General features: G+C 44.3%; 1 protein-coding gene across 1 annotated transcript in view; it reads left to right on the plus strand.

Annotated features, from left to right (window-relative positions):
• The window catches only part of PRKCH (protein kinase C eta), a 120,417-nt gene that overhangs the window by 72,057 nt on the left and 32,759 nt on the right, over nucleotides 1-15,601 (plus strand). Inside the window, exon 10 of the mRNA XM_074909323.1 lies at nucleotides 1,249-1,403. Coding sequence (XP_074765424.1) covers nucleotides 1,249-1,403 — 155 coding nt within the window. The remainder of the gene's footprint in view (nucleotides 1-1,248; nucleotides 1,404-15,601) is intronic.

Raw genomic sequence — 15,601 nt, forward strand, 5'->3', positions numbered from 1 at the left:
CTTTTCTTCAGCTGTGTGCATCTCAAGATGTTAATACCAGTAGTCATTTCAAGCTGGCTGGCTGCCAGAAAGTGGAACGTAACAATGCTTATCCTCTTAAACTTAGGGTTTAAAACTAGCTTGTAGATGATTAACGTCAAGACTTGGGAAGGGGCTTGTGGGGAAAGAAGTGCAATAGTACCATTAAAAGGCTGACTGGTCTCAACTGAATTGTACGCCTCTTTTCTGGTCTGCTGTTCCTGATATTCAGAGTAAAACTGAAATAATCAATACTGAATGTCCTGAAACAATTACTAGGAGAAATTTCTGAACCAGACTGCAATAATTCTGAGGTTTAGTTTTGTGACAAATCACTGTGTGTCCTTCCTCTCACAATTAAGTGAGCACTCCTTTTACATGCATTAAACTCATACCCAGACTGTTGAAGCATGCAGCTTAAGCAAGTGTCTCCCTATCTGTAGACTTTTGCAAAAACCAGAACAAAGCCAAAAAAGAAACCTCAGAGACCAGCATCTGTGGTTAACGAGGTGAACTTTACTGAACAGGTTGCTTTTCTGCCCAGCAGAAACTTCGATTAATGCTTTATCCTTATCAGTTCCTTCATCACCCAGAGGTCTCTGAACATTAATCAGAGGAAAGGTAAAATCTGAGGGCCCAAAAAGCAGCTGCTGTGCAAGCGTATGACAGGAAATCCCATTCTGGAAAACAATGCAGATTCCCCAGGAACAGTGTTGGGATACCCTCGAGACATCGTGCTGTCATGGTGAAGCTGCAGCGTGTGAGCAGTCTGGTTATGCACATTATATTATGGAGCATCTTTCCCTAGAGACCTGCAGTGTTTAGTATAGAGCAAGTGACTTTTTACAGATTTATCTTGTGCTCACTCAGGGGTATCATTTTCTGCTGATACAGGCTAAAGAAAGTTTGGGAAACCCTCCAGGAGACAGTTAGTGGTGAGCACACACCTACTGATATGCCTAATCCTAATTCATTTAATTACTTGGGGGCAAAATTTTTGGGAAGAGTACAGGGGAAGGACATACTAACAGATCTTCCTGGTATTGACTTAATCTTTCCTGAAAAAGTCAGGTTTGGTTTGGGTTGGGTTGGGGTTTTTTTCCACCCCAATGTCTCATGGGTGTTTAATCTGTTTTTGTTTGGGAGATAATAGTTTTACTTAGAATTTTCTAAGCCTGACAGAGGATGTGATTAATGCTGTTCATATCTGTTGTGTTTGCGTGTGTGAAGGATCGCCTGTTCTTTGTGATGGAGTTCGTAAATGGCGGGGACTTGATGTTCCATATTCAGAAGTCGCGTCGCTTCGATGAAGATCGGGCCCGGTTCTATGCTGCAGAAATTATTTCAGCCCTTATGTTTCTCCATGAAAGAGGCATCATTTATCGGTGAGCTCTGCATTCATTCATTCATTCATTCATTCTCTTTGTCTGAACCCCACGGCTGAGATGATAGCTTGAGTTTTCTGCTTGAATAAATAACTAGTGCCCACTAGGAACTAGTTGTCAGCTGGGATTAACAGTGCCTCCACTTTCACCCCGCACGTTGTTCAAGGTGCAGCAGCAGCTTCCGGGAAGGAGTGAAGTTTCTGGCTGCCAGTATTGAATAGAGAGAAGGTTTTCCTATGATGTATGTGCAAGCACATAGAAAAACAGGTTTTCCTTCTGAGGAACAGGGGCTAGGTTTTGTGTTGGTGTCAATTTACGTAGCTGGTTTATGTCAGCCCCAGAACCGCCCCTTGTCTGCACCTCAGGTGCCTTTTGGCTGCTGGGCATCAGCTGCTGACTGACAGAAGCCTCTGCCGTGCTGCTTTGGGCCTGACCTGCTGCTGGACAGCATGTGTCAAACTGATGACACAGGGAGGGGCATCAAGTGAAACCTTCCAGATTTTCTGGGAGAAAACACAAGGAACTGTTGCTTTTGCCACTGTGTGCCTCATTATTTAAAGGCTAAAATGTGCTGGTTACGCCCAAGCCTCTTTATGTCTCTATTAGCTATGGATCTGTGTTTAATCCCTATCTATTTGACATACCTATCCAGTGTCACTCAGCCACGAAAAGTCTGTTCATTCCTGCCATGTTCCTACAGCAGGAGTTTTTCCTTCCTGTCCATGGTTGACATCTTTTCATTTGTGACAGGATTGGAGCATCATTGCCTTCCTGCGTCAGCCTCCACTCCCAGATCTAAAGGCTGTTCTCAGGAAGCTATTTACCATACGTAGCTCTCTTTTTTTATTTGTCATTATTCTGTACTCAGAGGGGGCAGTTGGGTTATATTTTTTCCCTTCTGCACTGCCAAAGTGCTCTCCTGTCAGCTCAGTCATCAAGGCATAGACCAGCCAGCATGGATCAGACAGCCAGTCTGCTTTGCAGAGGCCTCCTGGCCAAGATGACCTTTTGACCAGTATCGTCCCATATATGCATGGGACAGAGCAAGACCTCTTCTGGGGTAGAACAGGACAGCTAGAGCAGGGAGATGTCATCACTGAGACAGTCTGGTTGTACAGAAAAGTTTCTTTCTGACATGCTTTGTAGAACACTTCTGGCATCCTCTTGCCCAGAGCACTGGAAAGGAGGAACAGTCAGTTGTTTTCTTTGGAATACTGTACCTGGGTTCCAGCAGCAAAGCATGCATATGTGGGTATGGTCAGCTATAGTCCTGCTCAGTCCTGCTTGCAGCATGCCAGCACTGCAAAAAATAATGTCAGCTCTCTCTTTTAGCTGCTTGGTTACAGTCGTACAGCCGGGACCCACAACTGGGTCCAGGATGGGACCAGTTCTGATCACAGGCAGGCTTTGTTAGTACCATTTCAGACTGTGGGTTGGGCCAAATGCTGTTTGGTTTGGGGCTTTGCATAGTTTAACCCAGGTGATGTAGTTCTGTGTTTAGTAGTACGTCCTCCAGTATCAGATAAACCCGGGTTTGAACACTAAATCCAGAATATCTGAAGATTAAAGTGGCCAAAGGGCTGGGACCTGTGCAGGGGACACTTTCGGACAGATCAAGTAAAAGCAACTTGTCTTTCTCTTCCTAGCTTGAACTCTAGTAAGAAACAGATGGTCAGGTGAGGACAGAGAATATTAAATTACTTTTAAGTATAAAAACCTATGATATATGTGGTACAGTGAAATAGAGAAGGAGTTTCATTTTAATATTCTCTGGGTCCTAAGAGTATGAAAATCGGTAGTGATGTATACCATAATGTATTGAGCTTCTAAAGCACCGTGGTTGTCTGCATAGAATAACAAATCTACTTACTCTACAGCTGGATTTCAGTCTGATTCTTCCCTTGTGAATAATGCCAGCCACTGAAGAGAGACCCTGCCAGATAATTACGCAAATGACATTATCCTTAAAATAGTGACATCCAGTAGTTATTGTCAATCATTCAGCAGCAAAACTGTGTCTGTGCATAATGTAATGCCACTGTGCTTACAGCTTGTTCCATCCTCCCAGCCTGCTGCTTGTCACAGAGCAGGAGTAATCGATCCCTCTGGGTTTTGGCACTCTTCAAGTGCTGCTGTAATTCATGATAGAAACTGGAGGAGTAATTGAAAAGCTCCTTGAACAACTGCATGGTCTTTGAACTTGCTGGAAAACTGTTTGAGCCGTGGAGTCAGGTAGCTTCAGCTGCATGCGGCAGATTTGTGGGGGGATGACTGGGTTTTTTAAAATTAGTTGGAGTGACTGTGTTCTGGAAGTTGTAAGGGGAGAGAGCTGCTGGCTGCGGCTGTACTGAGCTGAGGCTGCTTCTGTCAGGTCACGAACACGGAGCTCCAGGAGGGAGTCTGCAGGATGGAAGGAGATACTCAGAAGGGAATCGCTGCACTTGTGTAAGAGAGTTTGGAGATTTTATGATCAGAATATGAATGCTTGCTTAGGAAGCTGGGAGCATTGGGGAAGAGACTCCAGGAAAAACCTGACCAGAAAGTATTTTGCCACAAGCTGTTCAATGTCCCCATACTTTCTGGATTCCCAGTGTCAATCCTGGCCTAGAATACCCTGTTTTCTTCTGGGCTAAACTTAAACATAATAATACCGTATTTTTACTTTTGCCCTTCAAGATTAAGCAGTTCAGGAGAGAGTCTTCATTTACCAACACAATGAGTGTTCTCCTGGTAAGTCAAGTTGCTTTTGCCACAAGTGCTGCCAAAAGCTGGGTCTTCTCTGCTTTGAAATGCCAGAGAGGCTTGAGAGCTGGCAGTGAAAGTTCATCGAGAAGTAGCTGGATTGTGTCACTTTGGCATGGGGTGACAATGCTGGTAACAGCAAAAATCAGGTGCTTGTTGATTCCTTTTCTGGCCACACATAAACACTTTGACATAACCATACTGCAGTATTTCTGCAATTGCTACTGTGAGTCTGTGAGAATGGGGTTCCTGAGGCAGATGATGTATTTTGGTTATATGTGACTTTTTAACATTAAAACCAGGCTTACTGCTGGATTGATGCTCTCATAGGATGGTTTTCATGATGCAACTGAAATTTTCAGTAAGTTTGCTTCACACTTTGAGGAAACTCTGCTCTTTGTTACTAAGCCCTGGACAGAATAGAAATCCCATAAATGTACGTCTGTGTATTTGGGGTTTTTTAAAAGAGAGCTTTCAGTTTTACTTTTTTTTTTTTTTTTCCCATTTACAACACTGCAAATGAGAGATGGCTTTCTGGCCTTATCAAGGAAACATCTCTGTCTTGCCTTAAGCTGAGATTTATCTGTCAACTCAGCAGCGCCTATTTATAGTTGCTTCCTAAAAAAATGTCAACAAGCACAGCGTGGTTCCTTATCCCATCATACAGGGGGTAGGACTAGAATGCATCCAGCCCATGAAAGCAAGCTTTTCAACACGTCAAATCATAGTGTGTTGTGCACCTCTAACCACAGAGGAGTAGGACAAGGACATATTTGGGATCAGCTTATGCTGGATGTTGCCAGGAAAATGTTAGGCAGTAATCAAGGCTATTGTAGATAAAATCTTTGCTCACGGGGCACTGTTCTTGCACTGCTGCTTTCTTTAAGCTTTCTCCTAAAGGAAAATAGTATGCTGGGTCCTGGTGCAGATAAAGAGATTGGTTTGTGACTTTTATCTAAAGTCTGTATGTACTATTTTTCTTGAGGCAGCTCTTCCTGACTTTCACTTTCCAGTTCAGCAATTCCCAGGGTAAGGGAAACGTGTCTTGGCTTCTTGGCAGGCTGGAAACAAAACAAAACAAAACAGTGTGCACATCTGAGCAGTATTAGATTGCATAGTGGCTTACTCAATGCAAGTGAGCTAGTCCACTCATTCTTCTAAAAAGCAAAGAGATAGTAAATGATTACAAGGGTTTATTTTGAAAGCAGGACTTTTCCTTCCATGTAACATTACTATAAGATTGGCTTACATGGAGTTGGGTAGTAGAGATACCTGTGTGCCCCAGCTCACTGCTCGGCACAGCACAGTGACAGATACATCATTAAGGGTATAGGCAGTGTAGCATGTAGGTAATGTAGCTGATCAAGTGCCAGGGGAGCTAAAAGGCTGGGATAGAGAGCTTGGAAGAAGGACTGGTGGTTGGCTGGCTGAAGAACCTTGGTTTTGGCCTGAGGGCCCAAGCTAGTTTGCTTATTCTGGTCTTTATGTCTGTATTAATAATTTTAATGCAACTGGCCCTTCTAGAGATGGTCTGGGTCTGCTTGTGCTCCATTACCTCTGAATGTAGGATGGTGTGCACAGAGTCCTCATGCTCTGATCTGGCACCAGCCACCATTAAGTAGGTCCCGTGACTTGATTGTGTTTAATAGGTTGCGTGGTCCCTTTGGAAGGCAAAAGATAATTATACAGTTAACCAGATGAGAACAAGGTCTTGCCTTGGGACTAAACAGTAGCTCTTGGGGGGGAAGATAAGATAGGCTCATTAACTAGAAGTGTTTACTTTTCTGTGTGTTACCTGAAAGCATCACCTTCATGTGTGTGGTACTCCTTATGACAGGGAAAAGCACCGTCTCCTCTGGGATCTGTTAAGATTGCTGGATACTGACCAAGTCTGTGAAATCATCACCTTTCCTTAGTGTAGGAGACCCATCAGGTCTGCAGCTGTGTGTCTCATGACTGTTGGCTTTTATAGGGAATGAGTTTTTTGCAACAGGTTAATTCTCTGCCAATGCAAACAATAAGCCTGTGACACTTTTAGGAAGGTTTACTTAAGTCTTTTACAGAGACCAGTTTTGCAGGAAAGACTCTTATTAACTGAAACAGCACTAAAGTTCCTTTCAGCAAAATCAATTAAAAATTACATGATGAAAACAGAAGCTGAATGCTTTTCCTAATTACATACAGCCACTGTTAACAGAGCAACTCTTATTAGTGTGCTGTTTGCTTTTTCCATGGGTCAAGACACTGTAGACACGGGATCCCCACTGTTTTCTCTCTGATTTTTTTTTTGTTTTGTTTTTTTTTTGGCAACTGGTGAATTTGTTTATTCTTATGTCATGCCCTTTTTCACATCTGGAGCCAGATCTTGTTTCCCCTGAGGTCAAGGGTCTTTCCCCAGGGAGGCAGATTAGCAGTTGAACTGGATCTGTGACTGATAGTGCCCTGCAAGGCAAACTGACTGGCTAGGGGGCTATCCGGGGATTACCATTCGTTTGTTTAGGTGCTATGCATAGCTTTGTTTTCTTAGCAAATAAAGATAAGTATTTTTTTTTAATGAGATGGTTTTAAGCTTTTCTGAAAGCTTTTTAGCTTGAATATGCTACAGTAGATGCACCTGTAGGTAGTCTTTGCTGTATTTGATGCCTCCCTCTTGTCCCTGATTCGACAACATGTGAGCAGAGGCATGTTTGCATCCGAGAGGAAAGGGTGGGAAACAGCTCAGCCAGTGCCAAAACGGGTGTGCATCTCCACTCTGTGGAGTACTGTAACCTCAGCCGTGGGATCTGGTCCCTATCACCTTGAGACCTCCTAGGCTTGGTGCTTTCCTGGATTGGGGCCCTGAAGATGAGAGTAGATATATGTAAGCAGAACAAAATGAAGGATGTGCTGTGTTATGAGGACAGTGGAAAGAACTAAATATAACCTGATTTTATGGTGAATGAGTGAAGCAAATCAGCTAAAAGCTGCAAATTGGCACAGAATAGCATGCCAGCAGCCCCATCCCTACAACAACTGCTTAGTGCAGAAAAGAAGTTGCCATGCTGGAGTCTCTGGAAATGCTTCATTCAGCTCTGGAAAATATAAAGGAATGTCTCTAAGGGTCAGGAGTGTAGTAATGTCTGTGGATATCTTATCTGACACTCAACAGCTCATGTAGACTGGTTTATGCTTCTAGACAGTGCATCTTCCACATTGTTTTCCACTCAAATGTGGTTGTTGCACGCTTGCAAGCCGGGCTTTTACAGCCTCTGGCATGCACTGTTTAAAGTGTTGTTTCTCTGCACTTGATCAAATGGAAAGTGCAGAGAAAAAACCCCAGCCTCTCACGTTTCCATGTCATGTTTAATCAGTCACTGTGGAGGACAGTTTAGTCCTGATTTACAGTTATGCTTACGAAGAGCAGTCCTGTTTTGAGATCCACATATCAGATCTCTGTGCCCCATTGACTCCACTGTATATAGTCTGTGAACTTTAATGCAACTTTCCACATGACTAAGGACTACTGAATAGCCTACAGAAGTTATTGGCTCTGCTAGTGCCTACTTTTCCTTTATGGTTATATAAAAGGATTGATTTGAAACCTGCAAACCCTGCACATAATGAGTCTGTATGAATCATTAAAACCCAGAGCTTGAAGGGGCCTCAAGTTTGTCTAGTTCATCCACCTGCCCCAAGGCTGGGTAACCTTTACCTAAATGCAAGTCTCTTGTACTTTCACTCTTCTTCTTTGGTGTAGTTGTTAACATTTGCATGTAATAACTTGTGTGCTATACTCTTACCAGCACAGACTCTCATTTACTGAACGTTTGAAATGAGAGCTTAGTGTTAGTTGGGAATTCTGGTACTGGTGCAATAAAAATAATACTGCTCATTTGTGGAGGGGATAAGTGATTAGACATGACTTGTGTTCTGTCATTCTTTTCTTGACTAATACATCCTTATGATGGTATTTCACAATTAAAAAGCATGCAGATGCAATTTCAGAGATAGATATGTACGATGATTATAGACAAGTTCTTAAAGAAAGGAGCCTGGAATTAGACTCAATCTCTAAATCCCAGAGCACCTGGGAATATTTAGGTTAGAACTTCTGAAACTAAGAAACTTTTCTACAGAAAGGCCATTTTTCTACCTTTCCTGCCCTCTTCATTCTTTTTTAAAGGTATGAAGGTCATGAGAAGGAAAAAAAAAAAACCAAACCTGAAATAAATTTTAAGATGTTAAGTAAAATTTATTTTTAAAAACTGCCCCTAAATATTATTGCTGCCTTTTTAGCCAGAACTGCTCATCTGACTTCTAACATATTTCCTGAGATCAAGGGCATTCAGGCCTATGATTTTAAGGACATAATTTTCAAAACTTTTGCTCTGAGATCTCCAGAATTGCCCAGCATTAATCCTGTCATTTTATTGATCTTTGCACCCATCTCAAATTGAAGAAGCTTTCAATATTAATGTCAGAGAATATGGCCCCTGAGTTAACATTAGGGAGGCTGATATATATAGCTGAGGAAAAGGTCTCTGTCAACCTTAATAAATGTTTTGTACAATTTTTTAAAACAAAGATTATGCCAACAAAATGCAGTTGCATCTGCTCCTTTTGACTTGCTGAAATGGAAGATCTCTTTCAACATGACATGCTGCGGTGGGTGAAGCTACTATATATGTAAAGGAGACAATGAGAAAATCAGTATTGTTGACATACTTGGCCTGCAGCAGCTGCCGTAGCTATACAGGGAGAATTTGACTTATTCTTTTACCTGTAGCAAGATCAGTGCCTGATGTTTCCTTGGTCAATAATCCCAATGTTTAGATTTTGTTTTTTTATACCAGTGAGCACGTAGTTACTCTGGTTTTATGCAAACAGTGGAATTCTGTAAGGTCACTCAGCAGCTTTTAATATCAGTGGTGCACCATTGTAATGCCTTGTCTTTAGATTCTAGTTCAGAGTCATCAACTGCCTGTGATGATATAAATTAAGGATATTAGAAATGAACTAAAAATAATAACACAGTAGAAAATTTCAACTGTTACATTGCAACACTGCAGTAATAGTTGTGGTTTATAGTTCAGAATTTCTGTGGGAGAAAATTCCGTGTCCTGCCAGCGGTACCCTGGGCAGGACAGTGGGCACAGCTTTGCTTCTGCCCTCTGCGCCGCAGTGGGGCTGGTGCTGGGGCTTGTAGTTAGCTGCTGGTGCAGGCCAGGATGCAGATTGCGAAGCCTGTTCCCATGGAGCAAGGGGAAAGCATTACTCATCATTTGGCCTCTGAGTCATAACACCTTTGCTGTTAATAGGTTCAAGAACCTCCCCTTTTATGAGGCTGTGCCTAAAGGCACAATTTAGTCTCGGAATTGTATTACCCGATTATTATTCCACTAAAGCAGGTGGCGGTATTCCAGCTGACAACAATGGAAATGGGAGCAACCCTTCAAGTCTCAACGGTGTACAAGGTGTGATATATTCAAAGCCACAGAGATCCTCCATGCTCTGAGCAGATTTCTTCCAAATCAATTAAAGTTTCACAAATATGATTTATTATTAACATCTAGTGCCGCTTTCACAAATCTCTCGGCAGCATAGTAAAGAAGTGCTTCTGAATCAGGAAATTACTTCCAGCTAGGAGAAGTTATTTACTAGCTAAATCCCTGATCCAGGCATACTGCTGTGGCAAAGTCCATACAGTAAGGATGTGAATGTTTGCATCTGAACCATTTCTGATCTATGCTGTTTTGGGGAAGGCAGCAGTGTCATGGTGCCTTGCCAAAGTGGGTCATGGCTTCTGTTTATTGTGTTGGAAAAAGGAGGGGATGGGGTGGAGGGCTGGAAATTGGCAAAAGCAGGGTTAGCTGTGCAAGGTAGCGGGGGGGAAATTATTCCAAGTGCAAACCTGTGTGGTAGAAAGGATGGTAGGAAGTGATCACTTCAGACTCTTTATGGGCTTTCAAATAAGCCTGCATGTGCTGTTGTAGCGAGGCTGCAGTGTGCAGGCTCCGTGGCACCCATGTTAAAACGTGTGTGTGTGTCTGTGACATTTAGCATGCGAGCTTTGGGTTTTCTCCTCCCTTCTCTGGATCTGGTTACGTTCCTTTTGACATTTACCTGAGTATGAGAATGTAGCAAGGTCGCATGTCCTTTTTGACTTGTGCCTAAAAGCTGAATTAGTGTCCTTTTTATTTTTGGTTGTCAGTATCTCTTGACCGTAAGTTGAGGAATTGTATGCTTGTCTATGTTTTGAGGATTTTGACACAATCTTATCAACTTAATGTAGCCTTTGCCATTGCATGCACTTTTTCTTAGATTTTCCTTCTTCTTTTATAACTATTCTTCCCAGCTGGAGCTTCCCATTTCAGTACTTCTCATGTCACTAGTTTGAAACCTGGTGCCCAAAGAGCAGCTTTACAGCCAGAATTTCTACCTTCAGCCACTCTTGAGCACAGAAGGGAGCAAAGATCTTGGCAGCTGGCTCCTGCTTCTTGCTTCTCTGCCCAGCCTTGATAAATGAGAAAGCCAAGGAGCTGCTCTGACTCGTGCCAGCTGGCCGAGCTCCCAAAGATACAGCCCACCCACTGTGAAGGTCAGAGTGTGACACTGCCCGGAGCATGGAGCAAGAGCTGGCCCTGTCAGTGCTGTTCCCACTGGGGGCTTTTTGGGGCCAGGGCCAACCCCCACAGGAGAGTTGCAGCTCTCCATCTCCTTTGTGTTTCTGAAGATGCAGCAAGCCAGCGAAGCTTCAGCTGGTCCAACTCATGCATTGAATCGCAGTTAATTGCAGTGTTGTGATGGATGATCGATGGCAGCCAATCTGCTGGTAGTAGGTTTGAGATGAGACTAGTGTAACTCATACCTGAATTCTCGATTTATTTTTTTTTCCCTACCCCTACACAAAGCGAAAATGCACAAATAAGCCTTTATTGCACTGTTAAATGGATAGCTTTTATCTGTGACTGAGCCACTTGAAACATACTTTTCTGTCTGCTTTCAGAAAGACAATACTAACCTGTGCTTCTTGTTGGAAATCATGATGTTTTGGAAAGGAATCAGAGCAAAGTGAAATAGGCTTTCAAACCTCTAAAGCCACAAGATGTCTGCAGCTCAAGTGGGCTGAAGTCTCATTCATGAGTGGAGAGTCTGTGTTGCACATTCCCCTATGGTCTTTTGACTGTCCTGCTCACTGATGCTCAAATTGGTGACTACCCTGACAGGGATAGCCCCAGGGGGACAGACAGGTATTTTGGGATAAAATTAATGGAAAACTGTCTTGCAGTCTGTCCTATTTACTGCACTTCGTCATCTCCAGTCACAGCTGCCTTTGGGGACCTTCAGGACTGACAGCTTTCCCCAAGCCACAGAGCAGTCAGGAGTTCCTGCCAGAGCTGTCGGGTGCTGCTTCCCAGCATCAGCTGGTGGCATCTCTGGATCCCCACTGGCCAGGAAGCAAGACAGCAAATTCCAACTGTGTTGCCGTGAACCAGTAAGCTGACATTGGACTGCGGATGTGTGAAAGGGAGGGGATGTCAAATGACTGTTTCAGGAGGCCTAGCTGTTACCTCTGCATAAGTTGAATGTGGCATGGAGTATCGGGTATCTCCATGTTCGGTCATGTCTAGGACAGGTTAATTGGCTGACTGAGAGCCTTCCCTGCTTTCTCTTCATTTTCTTACAGCCAGACTCATGCTGAAATTCTCCACCTCTTCTCCAGGGAAGCTCCTAATTTCCAAGTCTTTGCTCTGCTTGTGTCTTCCTTGAGACCTTGCTGTGGTTTGGGGTGGTTCAAGCTGTTCTGTTCTCTGGGGGATGCATCCAGTTAAAAGATGGCTGTCCCTCAATAGAGTTGGCTTATAGATGTGAGCACATAATTCCCATAGGCTCCTGATCCCTAATTCCCTGAAGCCCACACTGAGTATATGAAGATGCCTGTAGCCGCTGTGTATAACCCAGGCATCACTCGCTCACTTGTTTGCAGGCTTTTCCTTGGCCTGTGTTGGCAGGGCTGTTCACAGCATCAGCCAAGTGAGTGGCTGTGACCCAGGCACTGTTATGTTAGGAAGAATTTCAACATTAATTACGTGTCTTGGCTTTAGGTATAATTCTGTCTCTCCAGACACCAGAAGTAGTCTCAGAAGTTTCAGTGTGGCTTCTGCAAACAAAACAAACTTTATTTTACAGGCTTTGGGCTCTATAGCTTTCTCTGGGAGCATCCGCTCTTTTGGGACATTTTCCCTTTGTTTCCCTGCCACTGAGAAGGGACAGTAGTTTTTCTGGAGATGCTGCCGAGCATTGCTAACATGATAAAGTATTTGAGCTGCAGGAAGGCTGGCATTTCCAGTCAGACAGATTAAAAAGGAAAACTTAGTGTTTCCCTTTGCTCTCAGTCACCTTCCTCATTCTGAAGGGCCGGAGGAGGGAGGGATGGATGGACAGACACAATGCACTGTTGCCAGCACGGCAGTAGAGGTTGTCTGGGACAGAAGTGTGTGCTGGGAGATGTCTATGTGGATCATGTTCTCACCCTAATAGCTTTCCCCCCCCCATCCTCCTGCCATTAAAGTCATTAATGCTTGTTAAGCCAGGATGGAAACAAACCCAAACAACAACAGTCTACAAAATAATTCGGTCACTCCAGACTTGTGTTTTTTTCCTCTAGTGAAGCCATTAGTCTCCTGTCATCCCATTTTTAGCTAGACTGAAAACAATTGGCTGGACAATAGTAATTCCCCTCCTGGCAGGGCAGTCACCGGATCCGCTCTGTGATGGGAAAGGTGAGGCGCCTTGCCTTGCCTGTCTCTGGGGGAAGAATCTCCCTAAAGAAATTCCTGTGGGCCTTGCTGAAAGCCCTTGTTTTGTGCAGCCCCTCCCGGTGAGTCACAGCCTCTGGCTCTTCTGAGAGCTCTCTGTACTGGTTGCATTTTCTCTCAGCCTGCTGCAGGGTTAACCCTTCTGTGGTTTCGCCCAGGCGCTCTCATGCGTATATGACCCATCCCACTCACTAGCTGATGATGTAGATTGTGGGTGCCAGAAAGTCATGAAGTAAACTGTGGTTTATACCAACAGCAGGCCAATATATGAGACTCTCATGGAGCAGGGAAAAATGTTTCCAGTCTTGCTCATCTGAGTGGTACTTGATCCTAGGAATAGCTCAGCCTGTGTAAGAGGACAGTGCTGCAGAGCAGGGGACTGTGTGATGTGAGCAAATGCGCTGGAATCTGGCAAAAACCAGCGGGTGCAATAGGGAGGACAGCATCCAGCTGAAGTCCTGTGGTAGCACCCCAGAGAGCCATGACACAGCTCAGACAGAGCGACCTGGGAAATCTCTCAATTCCTATAACTGCTTGTGACACGAGTAATGTGAAGTGCTGTTCTCCACCGAGGGTGAAGGCTGCAGCTGTGCCATGCACAGGGCCTTCTTCTTGCTGTTGTAGGTGGTTGTAGCACGTGGGGAAGCGCTGGTTGCCCCCTCCATCGCAGTACATCCGTGCAGGGCACCATGTGTAGCCGGCATACAGCACCCTTGCTGCCCCAAAAAGCACGAATGGGACGGAGCTTGGAAGGGCAGGTTCAGATAGGAAAGCAGTGTGGCCATGCTGCTGGAGAAGGCTTAAATCACCAGAAAGAGGGACTTTGCTTGTCTTTAGCTTCTAAAAAGCAGCCCTGATGGCACCTTAGTGGCTGGCCAGTGCTACACCCGAACACTTTCCTTTAAAGATGCATGAAGAAGCTAAGCCCGAATCCGTGTTCTGTCTCATTTCTGCACATGAGGTAAAAGCCACAGGGTTGCTAGTCAGATGCCAGAAAAAGTCCCAGCTGCCCAGGGCAACTGAGGACACAGGGGAGCTCTGCTTGCTTGTCTGCTGGTTTAACAGTAAGTCACCTCATGTTTGAGTAATGCGTCACTAGTGCCAGAGCTCTGACGTCTCTGGTATGAAGGTGTGGGCACCAGAGCCATTGGGCTGTGGAGCGCTTCACCTTGAACTAGAAAGCTGGGGTGGAGAAGCACTTGGCGAAAAAATCACCATACAGGCTCATCTGGGGATGCGCAGCAGAAGGAGTTTCGGCCTGGTCCCTGAAGCTTGGATTAACTCTGAGACAGATCCTGCTGCATCCAAACATCATAGTGGGTGTCAGCTGCACCCGCTCCGTGTCTGGGCAGAGCTGCTCTGGGAGCATGCTTTGGTTGCTCTGAGGAATGGAAAGGCTGTTCATAAGGGTTGTCTTCTTGTTGGGCATTTTCTGTTTTGAGTCATTCCAGCCATGGTGAAGGTTGCCAGTGATGCCACATGTGACAGCGAGAGCTTGGTCTGGGGGCAGCAAATCAGATGTCAAAAGGTTGAGTTCCTAGCAGGGATGGGTGTACAGGCACAGGCATGAGTGATAGAAATGCAGAGATTTATAACCAGTGCTACAAAATTACCAAATTGGCTGGAAAGGAAGCAAGTTGGGTTTACACGCATATCACTGTGGTGCTTCCCAAGTCACCACGGGGCCATGTGGTGTGGGAAGTGAAAGTAACCCTGTGTTTAAAAGCTGATTCCCGATGCACATGGATGTAATCTTGATGTGAAAGTGGCTGCTATGTCACGGTGGGATTTCCTCTTACAGTCTAGCATGAAGTATGCTGCAGCACCCACACCACCATCCCCCATGCAGTGTCCTCTGCTCTCACAACCCCACCATGAAACCATTTCTCATGCAAAACCATGAAGAGGTTTGCAAACCATTTTATAGTAAAGCACTGTGAAGTCTGCTTAAAAACAGAAATGGGCAACAGGTAAACTGCATGTGTATGGTGTCCCCAAAGCACAGAGAAGGACACAGGTCATTTATTGCTCCTTGTCTGCGTAGTCTACCTAGAACAGTTCCAGGAATTCATTAGCTTTAATGTATCTTTTGTGGGTGATGCACATCAGCGTGTTAATATTAAAATAATTCACATTTTGTTCCTTTTTCTCAGGGCAGTAAAGAGTCATTCTGTTCTCCCTGAGCCTCTAAGGTCTTCCATTAGTCATCAATCAATTATTTATTCATGGGGACAGTATCTGAAAACAGCAGTCTGAGAGTAGCAGCACTTGACTGTGTAGATGAGCTTGAAGTACTTGCTGACCAAACCCAATGGAATCGTCAATAACATTAAGAGCTGCTTTCCTGCCACAAAATAAAAATACAGCCTTGTAGGTGGAGTGTGCTAAACTTTGATGAGGACATGAGCTAAAAACCAATGCGCTTTAGATGTCACCCAAGTGTACCTTTAGCAAGCACAGACAAGGAGTTTTTTGAAATATGTTTTGCCTTCAAGTTGACTAACTTTTGTATTGTGATGAAAAATGTGTATTGTTGTGCAATTCTTGCCTGTGTAAACATGAGAAGTTTAAATGTAGAATCTTTAATCCTGAGTTTTGATCTGATTTGGTACTGTCACACCTCTCAGCAAAGATTTCTGTCTGGTTTGCCTGTTTCTT

The sequence above is a fragment of the Athene noctua genome, chromosome 6 (assembly GCF_965140245.1).
Source record: "Athene noctua chromosome 6, bAthNoc1.hap1.1, whole genome shotgun sequence".
NCBI lineage: Eukaryota > Metazoa > Chordata > Aves > Strigiformes > Strigidae > Athene > Athene noctua.